Here is a 22,783-nt window from a genome sequence, read left to right as displayed (position 1 = left end):
ACAGGTGGCCGAGAGACACCACTCTGACATTTAGAGAGGGAGGGAGAGAGAGAGAGAGAGAGAGGGAGAGAGGGAAGGGGAGAATATATTCTTCTTCTTTATAATGTGATCTGTGTCAAACTCATCCCTTTCCCAGTGTGTGTTCAAGGGGATTTAAGTGATATGTCTTTGTTGCACCCGTCAGGTCACCGGCTGTCAGTCAGTCACATGTCACACGTCACACTTTTGCCCTTCTCATATCTCCGCCGACGTTGCCCCGATCCATGCCAAACTGTGCACACACACACACACACACACACACACACACACACACACACACACACACACACTCCTTGGCTGCCAAACCACTACCTGCTCATTTCTCACATGGCCCTCTTCTAGCGCCACCATGAGGCCCATTTTTGCAAGACACATTTTTGGACACTGCTCCTACAGATTTTGCCTGTACTTGAGTACAACCTTGAGGTATTTGTACTTTACTTGAGTATTTCCAATTTCCAATACTTTTACTTCTACTCCACTACACCTCAGATCTAAATATTGGATATTTTACCCCACTACATTTATTTGAAAACTTTAGTTACTAGTTACTTAGCAGCTATAAATTATAATATTATTAAACACACATAAACGACGTTGGCCCTATTTTATTACTTGGCTATTTGAAAATAATAATAATTGCAATCTGCTATTTTCAAACTTCTTGTACTTTTACTTTTGGTACTTTATTTTACTGCGAATACTTTTGTACTTTTACTCAAGATAAATTCCAGACTTTGACTTCTAACAGAGTATTTCTATATTGCAGTGTTGATACTTTTACTTAAAGGAGTAGTTCACCCCCCAAATTACTTTTTTTCTATTGATTACTCAGGCCATGGAGTTAAGACAGTAAATGTACCACCATTGATTATGGATGGGAATCTGGAATCAATGGGGGAACATTTATTTGAATCAAATTATTGTCCTAGGAATGCGACAAAAAAAAAACTAAAAATATTATTGAACTCAAAGCTCTATGGCGTGAGTAATCAATAGAAAAAAAATATTTGGGGGGTGAACTACTCCTTTAAGTAATAGATGAGATTACTTTTCCCACCACTTCTAGCCTGTACTGAAAGGGCAATAGAACCCGGTTCTCCGTTTAAAACATCATCATTGTTTCCTCCTTTTAATTACTAAGTCAGTGAGTCAGCTGTGAGGGGCCGCAAACGCTGCAATATTCAAAGACTATTCAAAGCACAAATGTTCACGATAAAATTTAAATAAAACCAGATCTACGACGAGTGCCGCGCTGCAAGCTTGTAGATCTGCTGTTTTTCAATAAAATTGTGGTTAAAGTAATAGATCATCGCAGTGGGTGTGGTTTACTGGTCCCATTAAAACAATCTCCCGTTCATTTCCTCATAGACTTTTACAAAAATATTTATAACAATTATGTTAAGCCTCGAACAAAGCCATCCAGGATGGCAGTGAATCATGATCATACAACCTTTGTTTCTATGAAAAGAACGTTTTGAAAATCGCTAAACAAAGGGTAGTTATTAAATGTAGTATATCAAATAATGTAATATTAAAACATGTTTTCACATAGGATCAAAGGTTGTATGGTCATGATTCACTGCCATCCTGGATGGCTTGGTTCCAGGCTTAACATAATTGTTATAAATATGTTTGTAAAAGTCTATGGGGAAAATGAACGGGATATTGTTTTATTTGGACCAGTAAACCACTTCCGCTGCGATGCTCTATAATACGTAAACAAACCAGAGTGAAACATGTAGGGTTTGGAGATCAGCTCCACAAAGCGTTGTGAAACAAACCATGTCTGAAGGAAACGTTACATCATCACTAGTCTCGCGTAGCCAGACAACTATTCCACAATCTCAGAATGCTACGTAGAGTCTGGAACGGCAGCTCCCGAACGGCGAGTATCGGAAGTAGCCGCTGCTGCACTGAACTGTAGTCCCATTGGACACATAACAGAAACACAAAAGCTCAGACAAAGTCATTCGAGCGGCCTATTCTTGTTATGGGTGTATAGTTTAAGAAAACGTTTGAAAACATTATGGAATTAACACCAACAACACCAGAGAAAGACGAAATAAAGTCCCCAGAAATATTGAAAGGAGACATAAGGCTTCCAGTAGGACATGTTATTGCTACTGCACCAAGGGAGCGGTTGCGTCACATCCGCTCTATCTGGCACTCATCGTTTATATTTCCCTTTGCCAGACTGTATGCCGGGAGCATTTGCCCAAATCGCGGAGGCAACAGTCTGGCCTCACGAGACAACATCAACATCAACATCATCATCATCATCATCATCATCATCAAAGCGTTCTCTTACCTTTAAACTTGGATCTGATGTTTGCCAGTTCTTTGTTTATCCTCCTGATCTCTGCCTCTTTACTTTTACCTGGAAGCACAATATATAAGAATATATAAGAATATATCACAATATATAAGAATATATCACAATATATAAGAATATATCACAATATATAGGAATATATCACACAATATAAAAGAATATATCACAATATATAAGACTATATCACAATATATAAGAATATATAAGAATATATCACAATATATAAGACTATATCACAAAATATAAGAATATGTAAGAATATATCACAATATATAAGACTATATCACAATATATAAGAATATATAAGAATATATCACAATATATAATAATATATAAGAATATATCACAATATATCACAATATATCACAATATATAAGAATATATCACAATATATAAGAATATATCACAATATATAAGACTATATCACAATATATAAGAATATATCACAATATATAAGAATATATAAGACTATATCACAATATATAACAATATATCACACAATATATAACAATATATCACAATATATAAGACTATATCACAATATATAAGACTATATCACAATATATAAGAATATATCACAATATATAAGAATATATCACAAAATATAAGAAGAATCACAATATATAAGAAGATATCACAATATATAAGAATATATCACACAATATATAAGAATATATCAACAATATATAAGAATATATCACACAATATATAAGAATATATCACACAAAATATAAGAATATCACACAATATATAAGAATATATCACACAATATATAAGAATATATCACACAATATATAAGAATATATCAAACAATATATAAGAATATATCACAATATATAAGAATATATCACAATATATAAGAATATATCACACAATATATAAGAATATATCACAATATATAAGAATATGTCACACAATATATAAGAATATATCACACAATATATAAGAATATATCACAATATATAAGAATATATCACACAATATATGAGGATATATCACAATATATAAGAATAGTGGGAATGTGCGTGCAAAATCTCCCAGAAATAGCAAGCTGCGTTAATGATTTGAGGCATTTTGGTCAAAATGGAGCAATCCTTCAAACTTTGGAAGCCAATCAGGATGGAATATGAAAAAGCAAAGATACCCGTATTGATCACATGACTATAGAGATCATGTGTAGCGATTTGCGTGAAATTTGGATTAAATCTGAAGGAGTAATATCCCCAAATATGTTTTACATAAGTCGGCCTCCTGGTGGCGCTATAAAAGGCAAAAGTGAAAAATGCAGGGCAAACGTTTTTCCTTGGCCTTTAGGGAGTGCGCTTACGACGTTTTACAGGAAAACAACACAAGAGTTATAGGAAAACAACGCAAACCAGCCCGTTATAGCGCCACCATGAGGCTGATTTGAACATTTGAAGTGGCATTTCTTGCTCTGCGTTGTGGGAGTGTACGGGCAAAATGTCAAGGAAATCGCAGTCTGTGTTAATGATTTGAGGCATTTTGTTCAAAACGGAGCAATCCTGCAAACTTTGGAAGCCAATCTCAGCCAATCAGGATGGAATGTGACAAAATCTGAAAAACCCCGTATCGTTTAATGACAATAGAGATACTGTGTAACGATTTGCGTGATTTTTGGACAAAATCTGTAGGAGTACCGTCCAAAAATGTGTTTCGCACAAATCCGCCTCTTGGTGGCGCTATAACAGGCCCAAGTGGAACATTGGGGGCAGAGGTTCTGCTCTGGCACCCACGGAGTGCCATCATGCCAACGGTGCCGGAGATTAGCTGTGCACAGACGGAAGGACGGACAGACAGGCAGGGTGCAAAACAAACTCTCTCTCCCAAGCCTTTCGGCCTGGTGGAGACATAGCCTACACATAATGTGTTCATGTCATTTGACACACAGAAAACATCTGTTTTTTTTTTCCTGACTCTACTTAGTACACGACACAACACGTGTGTGTGTGTGTGTGTGTGTGTGTGTGTGTGTGTGTGTGTGTGTGTGTGTGTGTGTGTGTGTGTGTGTGTGTGTGTGTGTGAGACGCGCCCTTGTTTGACTCATGCAAGAAGTTAGGCAACATTTATTTATTTAATTATTTTACAATTCTACACACAAATAGGCTATAATGTTTGTTATAATGTTTGTAATAAAATATAATAATAAATACAATTTAATATATAAAATAATATGCTATAATGTTTTCAAAGAAACAAAAGGCTGAAGTTCTTTTTGTAATAATATTGTAAATCTAGTGTTCACATAATTGTAGTGGAGTAAGTAAGTATGAAGTTTGCCTCTGAGATGAGATGTAGTGGAGTAGAAGTAAAAGTACTGAAAATTGGAAATATTGAAGAAAGTAATAAAATAACCAGTAGTTAAGTAGCCTTAGGCTACTTAACTACTGGTGTACTACTGGTGTACAGTAAATACTGAAGTACAGTACTTCAGTATTTACTGTACACCATTCAATATAAATGTAATAGCCTATTATTTCACATGGGTTGTGTTGATAACAACAACAATACAAAATAAACTAAACTACACTTTTTAACTCACACACATGTACTTGCATGTTACTTTACTTTACACACTGCAATATAAATATGATGTCACATAATGTCACTGTGTCAGCGTTCACACACTGACATAAAATAAACTCTAGTAAACTCTAAAGCAACATGATTGTAACTCACAGTTTAGTATGTTTATATGATACTGTACTCCTATACTATCCAAACCTCCACCGGCAGTCAGTCCGTCAGTCAGTCAGTCAGTCAGTCAGTCAGTCAGTCAGTCAGTCAGTCACACGTCACACTTTTGCCCTGCTCATATCTCCGCAACCGTTGCCCCAATCCATGCCAAACTTTGCACACACACACTCATTGCCTGCCAAACCACAACCCATCAATTCTCATATAGCCCTCTTCTAGCACCACCATGAGGCCGATTCTTGCAAAACACATTTTTGGACACTGCTCCTACAATTTTTGCCCTAAAATCACGCAAATCGGTACACAGTATGTCTACACTCATGTCATCAACATGGATCTGTCCCATTTAGCGCCACCATCAGGCCGATTTTTTCAAACACAATTTTGGGCACTGCTCCAACAGATTTTGCCCTAAAATCACGCAAATCGGTACGCAGTATGTCTACACTTATCTCATCAACATGGATCTGTCCCATATAGCGCCACCATCAGGCCCATTTTGGAAAAAACTATTTTTTTGGCTTATTTGTGGAGATAAGCGACCAAACGGTCGCTTATCTCCCGATTAGGGAGTCTTACTGGTGTTTATATGTTTATAACTTTATATTGTATAAATTGTATATATGATACTTTAGCCTACACACTTCAATATAAACATAATATAATGTCACATACTGTCGCTGTGTCAGCTTTGACACACTGACATAAACTAACAAAACGTATCCTATAGGGGTCTTCAACCCCCAAACTGATGGGGAGATGGAGCAGGGAGGGACCCCCTACCACCTCGTATTTTAAACATGTACAAGTTACAGCGAGCAGGGTGGGCCGTACCACTACCATTTCTAAACATACTACTTATTAACTGAGAACCAATGTCAATAATATCAACAATCTGTCATTTGCATAGTAATCATGTATTCAAGCTATTCAAAATGGATAGAATCATGATTTATGTTTTAACATAAATGTGGAAAAAAAAAATCTATAATTTCGCGGACCCCCTGCAGTACCTCCGCGGACCCCCTAGGGGTCGCCGACCCCCTGTTGAAGACCCCTGCTATAGAGACAGTATAGTAAACTCTAGTAAAGTGTTTTTTAACTCACAGTTCCTGATGTCAGAGATGAACACGGCCAGTCCTCTCATTCCGTCTCCTTTGGACACAGCAGGCATAACGATTAATGTTTAATCAAACACCTTATTAAATATTATAATGTTATTAATAAAGTGTCTGTGCAGTGTTGTTGTGCTAACTGTAGCTCAGACAGCTAGCAGCTGCCTCTCTCTCTCTGTGTGTGTGTGTGTGTGTGTGTGCGCGCGTGCGTTAGCGTCTGTGTGTGTGTGTGTGCGTGCGTGCGCGTGTGTGTGTGTGTGTGTGTGTGCGTGCGTGCGTGCGTCTGCCTTGGGCGTAGAGATGGGACGTTCGAGAACGAATCGAGTCTTTTGAACGGCTCTTTGAAATGAACGATGGGATCCGGTTCGCAGTAAGGAGCCGTTCCTTTCTAAATGAACAGTGGTGGGGAAAAGTAGGCAATTCCTTTACATAAGTACAAATATCAATACTGCAATCAATGTGGAAATACTCTGCCACAGTAGAAGTTTGGATTGTTAACGATTCACGTTTCCGTGAATCTTTTTACTATTTTTACTATTTACACATTTTTCTTCTCTTTGTTGTTGAAAGGAAAGTGTTAGAATGATACTTTAGTCGTTATTTTTTAGTCGTTGTTTTTTTAAATAGCGAGGGACAGAAAATGCTCTGGGGGCAGATTCTCCTCTGCCTACAAAATGATGTCACGGCTTAAAAGCCCCATATATATACTTTTTATTGCAATTATTTCAATTCATAATTCACATTTTATGTCCATAGTTGCAATAATTTTCTTTTCTTTTTATTTATTTTGTACATCTTTTTTAAACACCACCACCACAAACACCCACCACCTACATAACACAATAAAAAAAACATGAAATAAAATAAAAATAAAATAAAGAGGCTTTTTTTGGAAAATACAACATAAAATGGACCGCAACAAAAAGAAGAGGGGTTACGTGGGCACGTTATCCTTATTTATGAATGTTAATGTACTTGAGTAAATGTACAAAAGTATGGGTATCAAAATATAGTAGAAAGTACTCATTATGCAGAATGTCCTGTTTCACAGGTTTTCCCAATTAATAAAATGTAGAAAAATCATTTGAAAATAGCCGATCTACAAGCTCACAATGCGTCGCAACGCGACGCATTGTGAGCTTGTAGATCGGCTATTTTCAAATGGCAGGTATGTACCTATATATATGTCAGAAATAAATGTATACAGGGTTGTATAAGTTATTTGTAATTATAATCAAAATCTACAAAGTAAGTAATAGTAACTAGAATTAGCCAGTCTTTTGAAAAGCTCTTTGAAAGGAACGGATTCCAGAGATCTGGCTCACTTCAAAGAGCCATAAATCCCATCTCTACTGGGGCGTTGGACGTCAGTTAGCTCCTCCTCCTTTACTGAGGGGAAAAAAACTACAACTTCCTGCTAAAAGGACTACATATTCTTCTTCTTCTGCTGTAACGGCAGTCAGTCAGTCGTGGTGGAAAAAGTACTCAAATGTTTTACTTTGAGTAAAAATATCAACACTGCAATATAGAAATATAAACTACTGGTAAGCTACTGTTAAAGTCCGGAACTGAACATTTATTTGAGTAAAAAGTACTCAAGCAAAATTAATATGCATTATGCGTTTCAAGTTTTCAAAATGCAGGCATATAAAATATAGCAGATCTACAGCTCACAATGCCTCGAATCGTGATGCGTTGTGAGCTTGAAGATCTGCAATTTTCAAATGGACAAAATGTATGGCTGGAAATGGTTAATGCATGTTTTGTAATAATGATCAAAATCTACAAAGTAGGCCAACTAAAGTTTTCAAATAATTGTAGTGGAGTAAAAGTTAAATTGTCTCTGAGATGTTGTGGAGTAGAAGTAAAAGTACTGTAAGTTGGAAATCCTCCGGTAAAGTAACCTACAAATACCTCAATATTGTAGCCTACTTAAGTACAGTACTTAAGTAAATGTACTTACTTAGTTACTTTAAACCGCTGATGGTGGCGGCAGGAACCGACGAACAAAGCACGTTGCTGACCTCTACCGGCCGTTTGGGGGAATTACACAGTTTGACATAGAAACATAAATGAATGAATAGACTAGAGCTCAACCTTTATACACCAAATAGGCTATACCAGCTCAGAAAATATCTGATCTACAAATAATAACTGATGATAAAATATCTGATCTCCAAGTAGGCTGTCACCATAATAACTGATTGATTGATTGATTGATTGAAGACTTAATTAGAAGTTTGCATAGGAAAAGGTACAGTTTCATGACGATACAGTTCACTGGTACAAGGTCTACTAAAAGGAGATCCATGAAAAGACTAAGCTTATTTCCACAGGAAACCATTAAAGTATCTCATATAACATTGAATGACAGACGGATAGAACACAGTACTATGCAGTAGATATGTAAATAAAATAAAATAAGAGAACAAAATGTTTGCATTATTTTTTCTACAACTGTTTTTCTGATGATATCTTCTGCATACTGTGTTCTATTCTATCTGTCATTCAATGTTATATGAGTTAAATATCTATCATAGTACTGTGTTCTGTCTGTCTGTCATTCAATGTTATATGAGTTAAATATCTATCATAGTACTGTGTTCTGTCTGTCTGTCATTCAATGTTATATGAGTTAAATATCTATCATAGTAAAAAAACACGAAAAAACGAAATCTCTTACTTAGGATGTATCCTTGAAGCTAATCTTTCCAGTGAAAAGATGACTTCTAAAGTAATAAATAAAATCAACCAACGGACTCGTTTCCTACAGAGGATCGCCCCAATGGTCAATTTCAACACACTGAAGACCATAGCTGGTGCAATAATCCAGCCCCTCTTTGACTACGGAGTCCACGTATGGTATCGTGACGCCCCACAAGCCCTAAAAACTAAACTCCAAACAGCCCAAAATAAACTAATTAGGGTCCTACTTCACCTTCCCTATCAGACTCACCTCACTGCTACTCACCAGTTAAGAGTGGGGTGGCTCAGAGTAGATGACAGAGTACAGCAACTTGCAATGGGCCTGGTGTACAAGATACACTACACCACTATGATACCCAAGTACCTGTCAAAATACTTTATAAACATTAAGGATGTCCATAATTACAACACCAGAGGCAGCGCCACAGATCACTTTCAACCCAGAGTCAAAACCAACAAAGGGTCAAACTCCTTTTTCTGCTATACCACCAAAATGTGGAAAGCCTTACCGAAGGTCATAAAGGAGTGTGGATCACTAGCATCCTTTAAAATTGCCCTGAAGAATCACTTACAGGCAGCAGCCATTCGCAACTGGTAAAAAACTAACCTAGCCCAACCCTACCCTCCCCTGCCCCTTCTTTGTATATACTGTTTATTTAAACTTACTGTTTTCTTTTTTGTTTTTCTTTACATATCTACTGCATAGTACTGTGTTCTATTTGTCTGTCATTCAATGTTATATGAGATACTTCAATGGTTTCCAGTGGAAATAAGCTTAGTCTTTTCATGGATCTCCTTTTAGTAGACCTTGTACCAGTGAACTGTACCGTCATGAAACTGTACCTTTTCCTATGCAAACTTCTAATAAAGTCTTCAATCAATCAATCAAGTACTGTGTTCTGTCTGTCTGTCATTCAATGTTATATGAGTTAAATATCTATCATAGTACTGTGTTCTATCTGTCTGTCATTCAATGTTATATGAGTTAAATATCTATCATAGTACTGTGTTCTATCTGTCTGTCATTCAATGTTATATGAGTTAAATATCTATCATAGTACTGTGTTCTGTCTGTCTGTCATTCAATGTTATATGAGTTAAATATCTATCATAGTACTGTGTTCTATCTGTGTTATATGAGTTAAATATCTATCATAATACTGTGTTCTGTCTGTCTGTCATTCAATGTTATATGAGTTAAATATCTATCATAGTACTGTGTTCTGTCTGTCTGTCATTCAATGTTATATGAGTTAAATATCTATCATAGTACTGTGTTCTGTCTGTCTGTCATTCAATGTTATATGAGTTAAATATCTATCATAGTACTGTGTTCTATCTGTGTTATATGAGTTAAATATCTATCATAATACTGTGTTCTGTCTGTCTGTCATTCAATGTTATATGAGTTAAATATCTATCATAGTACTGTGTTCTGTCTGTCTGTCATTCAATGTTATATGAGTTAAATATCTATCATAGTACTGTGTTCTGTCTGTCTGTCATTCAATGTTATATGAGTTAAATATCTATCATAGTACTGTGTTCTGTCTGTCTGTCATTCAATGTTATACAATAAATTACCACTCCTGAATAGAGAGGCTCTCATTTTTGAATGGCTCTCAGAGCATTTTCAGCTGCAGTACCACCTTTGGCCTGAATCTGGACAGCCTGTTTTGAGAACCCGTGGGATGCTTTTAACCTCCACCTTCCCAAAACCAGAGAAAGACACAACGGTCTGAAATGGGACTTTGTGAGGATAGAAGGTGCTAGTGGGACCCCAAAAAAAGGTTTTAAAATAGGAAAAGTGAATTTTCATGGTGTTTCACCTTTAAACATTTGTAGAATGTTATTGATCATACTTCATAGCAGGTCAGATGCACGGTCTACTAATAGCATTTAAAGCTAGTAAAGAACTATGTTTTGTTTACATTGGGGTCCTTTGTACTCAATTCATTGAGAACAGAAAGCAGTTTGTTCTGTGTTTCATTTCATTTTATTGAACACACACAAATAAACACAACACGACATGATAATAACAAATAACACGACAAACTACTATCTTCAAACATCACGTCCCAATTACCATAAGGAAGGTGTGTGTGTGTGTGTGTGCGTGCGTGCGTGCGTGCACATGTGTGCACGTGTGCCTGCGTGCTTGCGTGTGTGCATGTGTGCTAGGGCATTAACGACTTGTGATTTTTGCAAGTCGACTCGACTCAATAAAAAGTTGAGTTGAAGTCGACTTTATCGTTTGATGACGTCATCACATCACACACGACCCCCCAATTATGTTGGGGGTCCCCAGATGATTAACTTAATGTGAAACATTGTTTTCTCTCTCAACAGTAAACAAACCAACATAAAGTTTAAGTGTATAGAGGGTATCTGCACATTTCTAAAGTGACAATTTAAGGACTTTTTAATACCTCTAAAATGGCAAATTAAACATTGTCCAAATTGTCAAATATTAGAGACAGAAATTGTGAAAATAGCAGATCTACATGCTCACACTTGTGAGCATGTAGATCTGCTATTTTCACAATAGAAAGATTTTTTTTTTTTTACTTCGACTTACTTTCTCTGGTGGGAGTCGACTTGTGTAATGAAGTCGACTGAGTCGACTTGTTGACTTTTTCGTTAATGCCCTGGCGTGTGCGTGTGAAAGCCTACACTACACAGCTATAGCTGCGTACCTGACATTCTATGAAGATGGAAAAGCAACGTGATAATAATGACATAAACACATGGATGTTACGATACGTTAAACACAGGAATAATTCACTCTACAGTTACTAACAAACACTACAGTATGGATCTTGTTTACATCACTGACTAGGGACTTTAAGCAAGTATGGTTTTCAGCAGTGGCGGCTCCAGGGGGGGGGGGGGGGGTTGTTAGAGGGGGCTTTAGCCCCGCTGATGAAGGCTTAGCACCCCTTGGTTCCCATGGCGACGCGTCTACGCAGCAGACGTTGTAGACGCTACGTGGAAAGGTAGTTTCTGCCGTAGTTGGAACGGCTGCGACGGCAGGCAGGTTTATCTATGGAGCACTGATCCATGTCCGCTTACCGGAGCGGACTGTTGTAGCCGTCCTTGCTTAAAGTCCCTGTTAATAAAACTCTACATTATGGAGGCTTGTTTTCATCACTTACTAATAAAACATCAGAGCAGGAGAGGAGAGCAGGCTGACCTCACAGTATCTTACATGACATCACCTTCTTCAAAGGATGGCCTTTTTACGAAAGAAAATTATATTTCTTAAACATTTCACCCAAAACGTTCATAAATAGGCCTACTTATGCCTATTATCTAAGACAATAATAACACTGTCTGTCAGTTATGTAATATGAAAGGATTACATAGGATTAAACCTTGATTTAGGGGAAAATAATTTAGATAGATAGATTAGATATTTTACATTTTGGCCTAAGTCAATCAATAATTTGGCCTAGGTAAAAAAAAAGAAAAAATCGCACCCGTGCGAAGTGAGCGGTGCAAAAAATATTTAGGGAGTATGATATATTGTGGACTTCGATTTTCAAGCCTTTTCTTTAAATAACCATAAATGCTTTTCCCTTTTAAATATCCTGTGTGTGTGTGTGTGTGTGTGTGTGTGTGTGTGTGTGTGTGTGTGTGTGTGTGTGTGTGTGTGTGTGTGTGTGGCCATGATCAATCAATGGCTAGCTGTTCTAACCATAAATTAGCCAAATTCGACACTAGCAGTTTAGTATTCACAATCACCAAGTCAGCATTTATCAGCATCGACAAGTTAGCATTCACAATCACTAGGTTAACATTCACAATATACATCATCAATATAAACCAATTCTATTCAATCATGTACATGATGTCATGTCTACATCACAATAGATGGTATATAGTAAACATAACATAAGATCCAGTCAAAAGGGACAGCAACAGACAGGTGTCAGGACCGAGATCAGGACAGGGACACCCGTGGTCCACAATTAATCAGGCACTCTATGTGGGGGTGTCCTGTTTACCCATAGTAGATCTGTCTACCTATAGTGGATCTGTCTGTGGGGGTACTTACTGGGAGAGGAAACCAAAGGACAAGGTGGCCATGGTGGAGCCTTGGAGCAGAGGGGAAGCGTGTGGATACTTATCTTTTCCAAAATAAGTAGAGCTACAGATTTGACCTTATTTGCCTCTAGAAGACCAAGACCAAGACCTAAGAGGGTTTTCAAAGGCTGTTCATTTGTATTTTAAACTTGTATTAGCCGCCTGTCATTTATAACCTGTGAAATGATCCACAGTCTGTCTAAAAGTGTGGTTTATTTCTCCGCTTATGAGTGATATTCATCTAATACAATTTTGAAATTCAAATTCAATGGTCTTTCAGTTTGGTCAATTCATAATCAAGTAAGCATTTGATTGGACACCATGTTTATTTTCTCCGGCCTAAAGGGTGAACCAATCAGGTACCTCTGTGTCTATGACATCGTTTTTTATGACGTATTTTCTCCGGCCTAAACACGTTCTAAATCAGGGTGAACCAATCGGGTGCCTCTGTGCCTATGACATCATGGACAAATCAACAGAATCGAAGTGTTTCATTGGTCTAGCTAACTCATGTCATCATCATTAGTGACATCATAATTTTGTTTTTCAAAGGCTGTTTATTTGTATTTTAAACTTGTATTAGCTGCCTATCATTTATAACCTGTGAAATTATCCACAGTCTGTCTAAAAGTGTGGTTATTTTCTCCGCTTATGAGTGATATTCATTAAATACAATTTTGAAATTGCAATTCATTGGTCTGTTCAGTTTGGTCAATTCATAATCAAGTAAGCATTTGATTGGACACCATAAAAACGTGCAAAAGAAAATTACGTATATTTTGTCCTAAGTCGCAGGCCATTATACTGAAAGGGGCGGGAACATCGTAATCCTTCTCAATCAGGATAATTTACCAGAGGAGACCTCAGTGTCATGAGGAGCTGACTTAGGCAAAAATAACATTTTCCTCCGAAAGGCCTTTAGTTATCACCTTTAGTGCCGAAAAAGTTGCCTGGCCTCATACTGTGCATTCACTCACTCCTTCCTTCGCACAATATAAGTCTGGACTTTGGCCTAATATAGGCAGCTTGAAAAGTGGGCGGGAGTACTTGCCTTGACGGACAGACTCCTCTAACCAATCAGCGTAGCAAAACATCTCTCAGCCAGTCGGAAGAACGGCAAACAGATGAACTCCGCTATAGCACATACTCCTGTTCCTTTTACATTTTTGTAATTGATTCCAACTCTTAACTCAATAGCTGCCGGGCGCCGCTAGGTGCCGCTAGAGTGCCAGCCATTCTCCCATAGGCATTCACTATCACATCCGGGTCGCCAGCCTGAACTGGCTTGGCTTTTCACTCGAATGAGTGCTATGCTAGCGAGCCGGAGGAAGTTAGCTATCAGTTAGCAATCGACTATATAATTTTTTAGAAGAGCGATCTAAAGTTATTCAGCCGCCAAAATAACTTGTCTGCTGGCCTCGGAACACAATCCGGAGAAAATCCGCTGTAAAGATGTGTTTTTCTATTGGAGTGGGCGGCGTGCTGCGGCCTTTTCTTCCCATTACGTGCCGTGTAAACAGAATCGCGGCCTTGTGCTAGGATGCTAAATTAGACCGGGGCTTCGTTGATGCCTCCGATTATTTAATTCATTTTACTAAAGGAACCGAATAATGTCGGTTCTTGTAATCCTTAATACGTCTTGCTGAAACAGCGTTTTTTGGGGGGGGGCTCTAAACTTTTTTCTAAACCATTTTCAATGGAATAAATCATCGGGTAGGAATGGCTCATTGGGAAGCGGTGGAGGAGCCAGGACCACCCACGTCGCTACTAGCAGCTCAGGGTAAGCGAAATAGATTAAAAAATTAGTATTGGAATGGAAAAAAGAACCGAGATTATTCGGTTTTCGCACAGAAAGAGTTAAATAACTTAATGTCTTGCTTGTTTTATCGTTTCAGCGTTAACTGCTACACTTGTTGCATCGAGGGCAGCCATGTTGTTTTGAAAATGCTGCAGCAAGCATCTACGTCACCATCTACACATGGACCAATCGGGGGAAGCTTTTCACTTATTGTGCGGCGGACAGCAGTTGAAAGGCAGTCACTGATTGGCCCCGATCCGATCAGAAAATGATGGGGACCAACTTCTCATACTCGCTGCCTCTCTGCTGAAGTCCAGACCTCTGTGGGAAGGAGGAATGAGTGAACGCTGGATGAGGGAGGGACGGCCCACCAGGCTACGGAAAAAGGACATCTCCGTTTGGTTCCAGCCTTGTCTAATCACACCTGGATCTAAACTACTACCTACTGCTGCCAAACGGGGAAGTGAAAATATTATCAGGGGTCTCTCTCTCTCTCTCTCTCTCTCTCTCTCTCTCTCTCTCTCTCTCTCTCTCTCTCTCTGTGTCTCTCTATGTCTCTCTCCCTCAGACCCCCAGGTGCTTGTTGAGGCGGTTCAGGGCGTCTCCAACGATGTCCAGCTCGTGCCTCAGGTCCTCCACCATGTTGTTGATGCTGCTGGCGTCCTTCAGAACGTCCACGCTCTGTGTGTAGGGGTTGTAGCGCACCGTGAAGGGACGCCGGATCGTCTTAGCAAACTCCCTGTGAGAGACAGAGAGAGAGAGAGAGAGAGAGAGAGAGAGAGAGAGAGAGAGAGAGAGAGAGAGAGAGAGAGAGACAGAGAGAGAGAGAGAGAGAGACAGGGGTAAATGCTCTGCGTGTAGGGGTTGTAGCGCACCGTGAAGGGACGCCGCGAATCGGCCCGGGTTTTCTAATCGAAACGTTAACATGGGAAATTTAACATAGGGGCCGGGCGCTTCACAAAGTAAAACACACTGTGTCCATAACCAACAGGTTGCTAATGCTAAGTGTTGTAATCATTAACAAAAACGAATAGCCTATTAACCAACTCCTCAAATGAAATAAGAAAAGTCCAATCTCTCTCCATTAAACACACAAAGCGGTTAAGTCAGCACTCAGCACAGCCGCGTTGTGCATATAACCACACAAGCACATGACACACAAACTGTGTGCAGCCAGCAGCAGTCGGCAAGTTGATCAACCACAGAAAATAAAACAAATAATAATGGGCATCTGCCAGTTAGACCTTACCTTTCAGAAATGAACATGGCGGGCATTACTGTAATGAGCCTCTGAAAATCCTCTTGTATAGGTTCTAATCATCCTTGCGACTGCACTTGGTTTTGGGTAAATTCATTCCTCTAACTCTGTGTGCCCTTCTCTGGTCCTGCCTGGTAGTGTATTCTCTCCAGCGCTGCTGTCATTGTCAACAGTTTCTTGAGCAGAACATGACGGTGGACACCGTGGACTCACAGCCTGATAATCTTTATAGTTAGTCTTTTTGACATGTTTGCTATTTATATTCGTTCGCTATTACTACCTGCTGTGCTTCCTGTTTACTTCTGTTCAGACTTGGCGGGTAGTTCAGTGGGTGTGTGTTTACCAGGGCAGGGCAGCTGTTTGGCCATTACGTGGGCGCCTCCCCCGAGGCGGCTTCAGATGCAGTGATTGGCACATTTAATAGCTGCACGCAGGTTGGCCAACACTGCCGCTGCCCGTTTTTCTTTTCTTTTTTTTTCTTCCCTCCCTCACTCGCCCTCGCTTGCTCTCGCTCTCTCTCTCTCTCTCTCTCTCTCTCTCTCTCTCTCTCTCTCTCTCTCTCTCTCTCTCTCTTCCCCAACACATTTTCGGCGCCTCTCAGAAGTGCCGCTCTAGGCAGTTGACTAGTTCGCCTTCATATATACGCGCCGGCCCTGAGAGTGGCGACACGTTTCGATCTCGCCGCAGACCGGAAGTGGCGTCGCATGGAGCCTGTTCTCATTCTTAGCGAGCCTCTGCTGCTCTTCAGCCCCGTCCGCCCCCATTATAACCCATTATAACCCATTATAACCCATTATAACCATTATAACCCATTATAACCCATCATAACCCATTATAACCATTATAACCCATTATAACCCATTATAACCCATTATAACCATTATAACCCATTATAACCCATTATAACCCATTATAACCCATCATAACCCATTATAACCCATTATAACCCATTATAACCCATCATAACCCATTATAACCCATCATAACCCATTATAACCCATTATAACCATTATAACCATTATAACCCATTATAACCCATTATAACCCATTATAACCATTATAACCCATTATAACCCATTATAACCCATTATAACCCATCATAACCCAGGCATTTTCACTCGACTAAATCACGTCTTTTTACCCCTTTTAACTCATTCACAGGCCTCTCCAAGGTAGACAACATTATTAAAAAGGGCAAAAAGACTTTATTTAGTCTTCTTACCAGAGAGTGAAAATGCCTGGGTTATAATGGGTTATAATGGGTTATAATGGGTTATAATGGGGGGGCTGAAGAGCAGCAGAGGCTCACTAAGAATAAGAACAGGCTCCAGTAAGCTAGGCTAAGCTAGCTTTCCACTATGCTTTCCACGCTTACAATGGGAGTCAACGTAAGTGTCATAACTCTCCATTCTACGGGTCTGGCCGTTCCCACATACCTTCCAGGTATGATGATGATGATATCACATGCATACCCAAGATTCAAGATTCAAGATTGCTTTATTTGTCATCCATTGTTCTGTCTGCAAGCAGCGTAAAAAAATAAAAAAAAATAAAAATAATAATAATAATAATAATAATAATTGAATTCAAGTTCATCTATTTTAGCAACGCATGCCCTCATCAAGTTCACTAGACCTTACCCGTTCGAATATATGTGCTGCAAAATATGTGCAGAGTGTGGGTTTTGGGGAAAGTAACTGTAACTGCATGGTGCGTGCGTGAGAATATGTGGGAGCATCATAATGTAAGGAGCAGCCCATGGAGGAGTGTATATTTATGATGGATACAAATAATTTAACAGCAAAATTAGGTGAATAGAAGTATGAGGATGTATTTGCTCCACATAAGTTTTCTATACCCGTTGGAAGATGAGACACACATCACCCGTTGCATGCGTGACCCATGCAGAGAGAGAGAGAGAGAGAGAGAGAGAGAGAGAGAGAGAGAGAGAGAGAGAGAGAGAGAGCAACATTCCTAACTGTGAGAGAGGTGTGTGTGGGCCCGGGGCTACAGATCCCATGGCCTGGAGGAACGGACCGTAACCCTGACAACAGGCTGTAGAGCTGTAGAGTGAAGAAACGCTAAAAAATCGCTAGAATTTGGGAAAAATGAAATTCGGGCTCCGTCATCGTGTGTATAATGCTAATGACCAATGCCATGTTAAATTTGAGATCAGTCGCTGAAGCGAGTGAATAGATAATGCATTTTGTGACTGACTGACTGACTGACTGACTGACCTCTCTCTCTAATTATATGTTAGATATGCTCCTCAGCAAATTTTGATTTAGTTTTAGTCATAATGTATTTGCCTGAAAATTATTAGTTTTAGTCTAATTTTAGTCGACTAAATATCATAAGATTTTAGGCGACTAAATCTACAGTTGATTTAGGCCCTATCTACACATAAAGAAATCCCCGGGGGTTTCAGACTCGTTTTTTTACCTCTACGCCTCCACACGGGCCCGTGTATAAAAAAATGTGTGTCCACATGGTATTATAAAAACGCTATAAATCCCTGTCTGTGCGTCACCGAAGCGGGTGGCGCGTCCCCCTGCTCTCATGCAATCATTGCAGCAGCTATCTATCTATAGGCTATATGCATCGTCCAAGTTTCACAATCTTCACACTTTAACATGCACAATTGCTATTTAAACATTCATTTAACTATTTCTAGAGCAGGAGAGGGGAGAGGAATCTCGAGTGGTGTGCTCGCTCGCTCTCTCTCTCTCTCTCTCTCTCTCTCTCTCTCTCTGTATTAAACGAATGTAACTCTATCAATCAGAACTTTTGTGGTCAAGCAAGCATCACTTGGTATTGAGAGAGAGAGAGTGGTGCGCTCTCTCAGACGGACTTTTTTTTTTAGCTTGCGCTGATCGTGGAAATAATTTAAAAGGAGGCACATGCCGTGAATAATCAACATATTCTCACCTTCAAAGCGTCAGACAACTGATGAGAATGGACTGGAGTAATGCCTGCATGCATGCGTATGTCTCCATTATGCTTGAAATCATTTGATATTGGCATTTGATATCCAAACTTTGACAAAGAGAAGAGGCAGCGCGTCGCGTCCCGTTAACAAGACGATCGAGGGCTGCATCTCGTTATTGATAATGAGCACCTGATCGATCCAGCTTATTGAGCCGGTGGAAAGCTATATGAACAAATTCAGAACATAACTGGTATCTTTTGCAACTGTGAGTTCGTGGCTGACCAGTGACCACCATCTATGAAGATGACATTTGACAAGAGTAACAAATATCATTAAAACAATCATTCATTAGGGCTCCATCCCTAACAAGACAGCCGAGCTCTCTAATGTTAACATGTCGTGAATGCGCTGATAAATAGGGATATTCTACAGAGAGCACCATGCTGCCACGGGATTCTCTCATAGCAAGGGGAGGAGGCGAGGAGCACAAGGTGACATAAGCATGCAAGCACTTCTCCGTTTACGGTGTCCACATTGTAAAAGAAATACGCCCGGGTAACAAAAATGCTCTGCAGCCGGAGTTTTGGAAACTATTCGTCTAGTCCTCCGTTTACATGCGTCTGCATGTGGACACCCATGGGCGTTCGTGGTTTTATCTCCCCGGGGATTAAAAATACGTTGTCGTCTGGACAGGGCCTTAGTCAACTGAAATGTATTTTGGCAGGCCTTGATGGCATCGTAATGACTGATTTTACACTTGGTTTGTGTGCTGAAAATAGCAGATCTACAAGCTCACAAGTTGTGAGCTTGTAGATCGTCTATTTTCAGCATGCAAAACACCGGAGAACAACCAAACATAAAATAACTCTCTTCTCCACTAGTCCCTCCCTAACGTTTTAGTCTAGTTATTTTATTTTATTTTGTTGACAAAATTGTCAATATATTTAGTCTTAGTTTTAGTCATCACAGCTTAGTTTTTATTTTGTTTTTATTTTGTTTTTATTTTGTTTTCCTCAGTGAAAAAAACGCAGTCGACAAACATTTTTCGTCATAGTTTTAGTCGACGAAATCAACACTGGGAAAAAAAGAAAACAGTTTTTCATCCTTTCCGTCTTGGCAGCAATGCTCCTGTATCTGCTACCAGACGAGAGGCTGAATAAAAGCTGCCCACTTTATAGTCAGGTGATATCTTAAAAAGTCCAGGAATAAATTCCTTACCAAAACATTTCTTCACCAATGTGTTTGTAAAGGTGTCTAGTAACACATCTCACACCAATGTGTTTGTAAAGGTGTCTAGTAACACATCTCACACCAATGTGTTTGTAAAGGTGTCTAGTAACACATCTCACACCAATGTGTTTGTAAAGGTGTCTAGTAACACATCTCACACCAATGTGTTTGTAAAGGTGTCTAGTAACACATCTCACATCAATGTGTTTGTAAAGGTGTCTAGTAACACATCTCACAAAGACTGACATTCAGTTTCCCTAGGAGGATCCTTGACAGCTGCTGAAAGTTGGGGTCCCATTAAATTAACTATACAGGATAAAACACATCAAAATAAATATGCTTTAAGTAGCATGTGAGGGGTCAAACTAGGGGTTTTTCATGATTCTGAATCCATTGCAAGCATTAGTTTTGCACAAAAAAAAATTGCTTGAAATGAAAGTGAATTTCAGTCTTTGTGAGATGTGTTACTAGACAGCTTTACAAACACATTGCTGAAGAAATGTTTCGGTAAGGAATTTATTCCTGGATTTGACACTATTTCTGAAGATAATCTCCTGACTATATAGCTGAACTTGGCCTGATTATAGAACCTCACCTGTCAAGCTATCTATGTAAGCCATTTACCATGAGAGGGAGTGGGTTGTTGGCTGATTTACCACTGTTCCAGTGAAACAGTGGTAAATCAGCCAACAACCCACGACCCTCGAATGGTAAATTGCTTTTCTAGCACTTCTACCATATAAATGAATGGTGCATTTAATAAAAAAGAAAAAAAGAAAAGAAATAACCGATAGCTAGAACAAAATGCCTAATTTTCATGTATTTTGGGGACATATATCTGAAGATTGGATAATGGCAACTTCAAAAATATTGTTTCATTTTCTTGACATATTAGTGACAAAACAAATATCAGATGATGAACTTTAGATAATATGTTGAACTTTGATAATTAGGGTTGAATAGGTGAACAGGTGTACAGTGTATGTTGATTGGACACTACTCTTTTACCACTAACAGACATCTCAACCGTTTGGTAGAGCATATTTTTTAAACAAGACCTTACTTTTAGAACTATTTCAACATATATTATAATGACAAAACATTCAATGTATCATAATAACAACAATGAATGAGTAGAAGTTGTAATTATTCATAGTAAATAGTTTGTTTTTAATACTTAAGTTTTACTTGCACTACCTTTACCATCAACGGACACATCTACCGTTTGGTAAAGCATGTTTTCAAAAAATTATTTGACCATTATTAGATTTATTTTTATTGCATTTTGTTACATATGCATGTTCAGTAACATCTCTGAGGTGATATTATGTAAAGAGAATCCTCCTAGCTCTGAAATTCCTGCAGGAGAGAGCCAAGCTGTCAGGAGTGATTTTCTTGTGTCAGATTTCCTCTGTGTCACATGACTTGGAAAGCATGGTGTGTGAAGTCACTGCACCCTCAGGTGGATATTATTGGCCATCAAACACCTCAACCAAATGGTAGAGATGGCTGAATGATGTTGAGTTAATTTCAGCATTGTTTTCAATGAGAAATATGGACTTAAAATGTGTCCCAGCGCAGCTGACGGCTAGTCATTGCATTTCTTCCTCATTTTCATTTGCTGGGAATCATAGCTACAAAATGATATATTGGTTGTGGAGATTGACCCAACAGTTTTGAAGATATGGCTTATAGAATGATGCCATGCTGAAATACTACTTTTGAGATATTCAAGTTCTAAATAAATGTCTAACCTGCAAATGACCTGACGATCTCTCACAGTCTTATTTACATGCAGTTTAAGTGAAATGTAGCCTAGATATTTATATATATATATTTATATAGTGAAATGTAGCCTAGATATTTATATATATATATTTATATAGTGAAATGTAGCCTAGATATTTTGAGATGCATTTGTGGCTTTTTTCATTTTAGAAAAAAAAGAAATATATATCATATTAGCAGTAGTGAAAAACCCTGCCTTCTGTAATGACTGCCCCTCAGTCACACTGAGTCACTAATGTTGGTCTAGAGCTCTACTCTACTGACCTCATCTTGACCTTGGCCTCCTCAAAGGGTTAGGGTTAGGGTTAGGGTGACCTCTGACCTCATCTTGACCTTGGCCTCCTCAAAGGGTTAGGGTTAGGGTTAGGGTGACCTCTGACCTCATCTTGACCTTGGCCTCTTTAGGGTCTATAGATCTACTCACGCTGACCTCATCTTGACCTTGGCCTCCTCAAAGGGTTAGGGTTAGGGTTAGAGGGTCTTATAGGGTTAGGGTTAGGGTTAGGGTGACCTCTGACCTCATCTTGACCTTGGCCTCCTCAAAACTGTCAGAGAAGAAGTAGACGTCCTGGAAGGTGGTGATGATGCACTCCTGGCTGCAGGTCACCGCGGGGTCAAACGCCCGAATATGGGCGTTACCTGAGAGGGCATGCTGGGAGAGACAAGCAGACAGACAGACATTGTTGATGTACTCTGTCAAAGACACAAAGAGGAGAGGAGATGAGATGAGAGGAGAGGAGAGGAGAGGAGAGGGGAGGAGAGGAGAGGAGAGGAGAGGGGAGGG

At 39.1% G+C, this 22,783-nt stretch overlaps 2 protein-coding genes across 2 annotated transcripts in view; both read right to left on the bottom strand.

Moving 5' to 3' along the window:
- LOC308288229 (AP-2 complex subunit alpha-2-like) overlaps positions 1–6,322 on the bottom strand; it is a 96,148-nt gene extending 89,826 nt beyond the window's left edge. Inside the window, 2 exon segments of the mRNA XM_080729602.1 lie at positions 2,351–2,419; positions 6,197–6,322. Coding sequence (XP_080585728.1) covers positions 2,351–2,419; positions 6,197–6,263 — 136 coding nt within the window. The 5' untranslated portion in view covers positions 6,264–6,322.
- A 9,036-nt stretch (positions 6,323–15,358) lies between these two features.
- LOC308288488 (tryptophan 5-hydroxylase 1-like) overlaps positions 15,359–22,783 on the bottom strand; it is a gene marked incomplete at its 3' end in the record, with an annotated part of 50,727 nt that continues 43,302 nt past the window's right edge. The window contains exons 10-11 of the mRNA XM_080729941.1: positions 22,518–22,651; positions 15,359–15,533 (exon numbers count right to left, since the gene is read on the bottom strand). Of these exons, the coding sequence (XP_080586067.1) occupies positions 15,359–15,533; positions 22,518–22,651 (309 nt within the window). The remainder of the gene's footprint in view (positions 15,534–22,517; positions 22,652–22,783) is intronic.

This window comes from Nannobrachium achirus (genome assembly GCF_963921795.1).
Source record: "Nannobrachium achirus genome assembly, chromosome: 7".
NCBI lineage: Eukaryota > Metazoa > Chordata > Actinopteri > Myctophiformes > Myctophidae > Nannobrachium > Nannobrachium achirus.
This window is presented reverse-complemented; position numbering and strand designations above follow the sequence as displayed.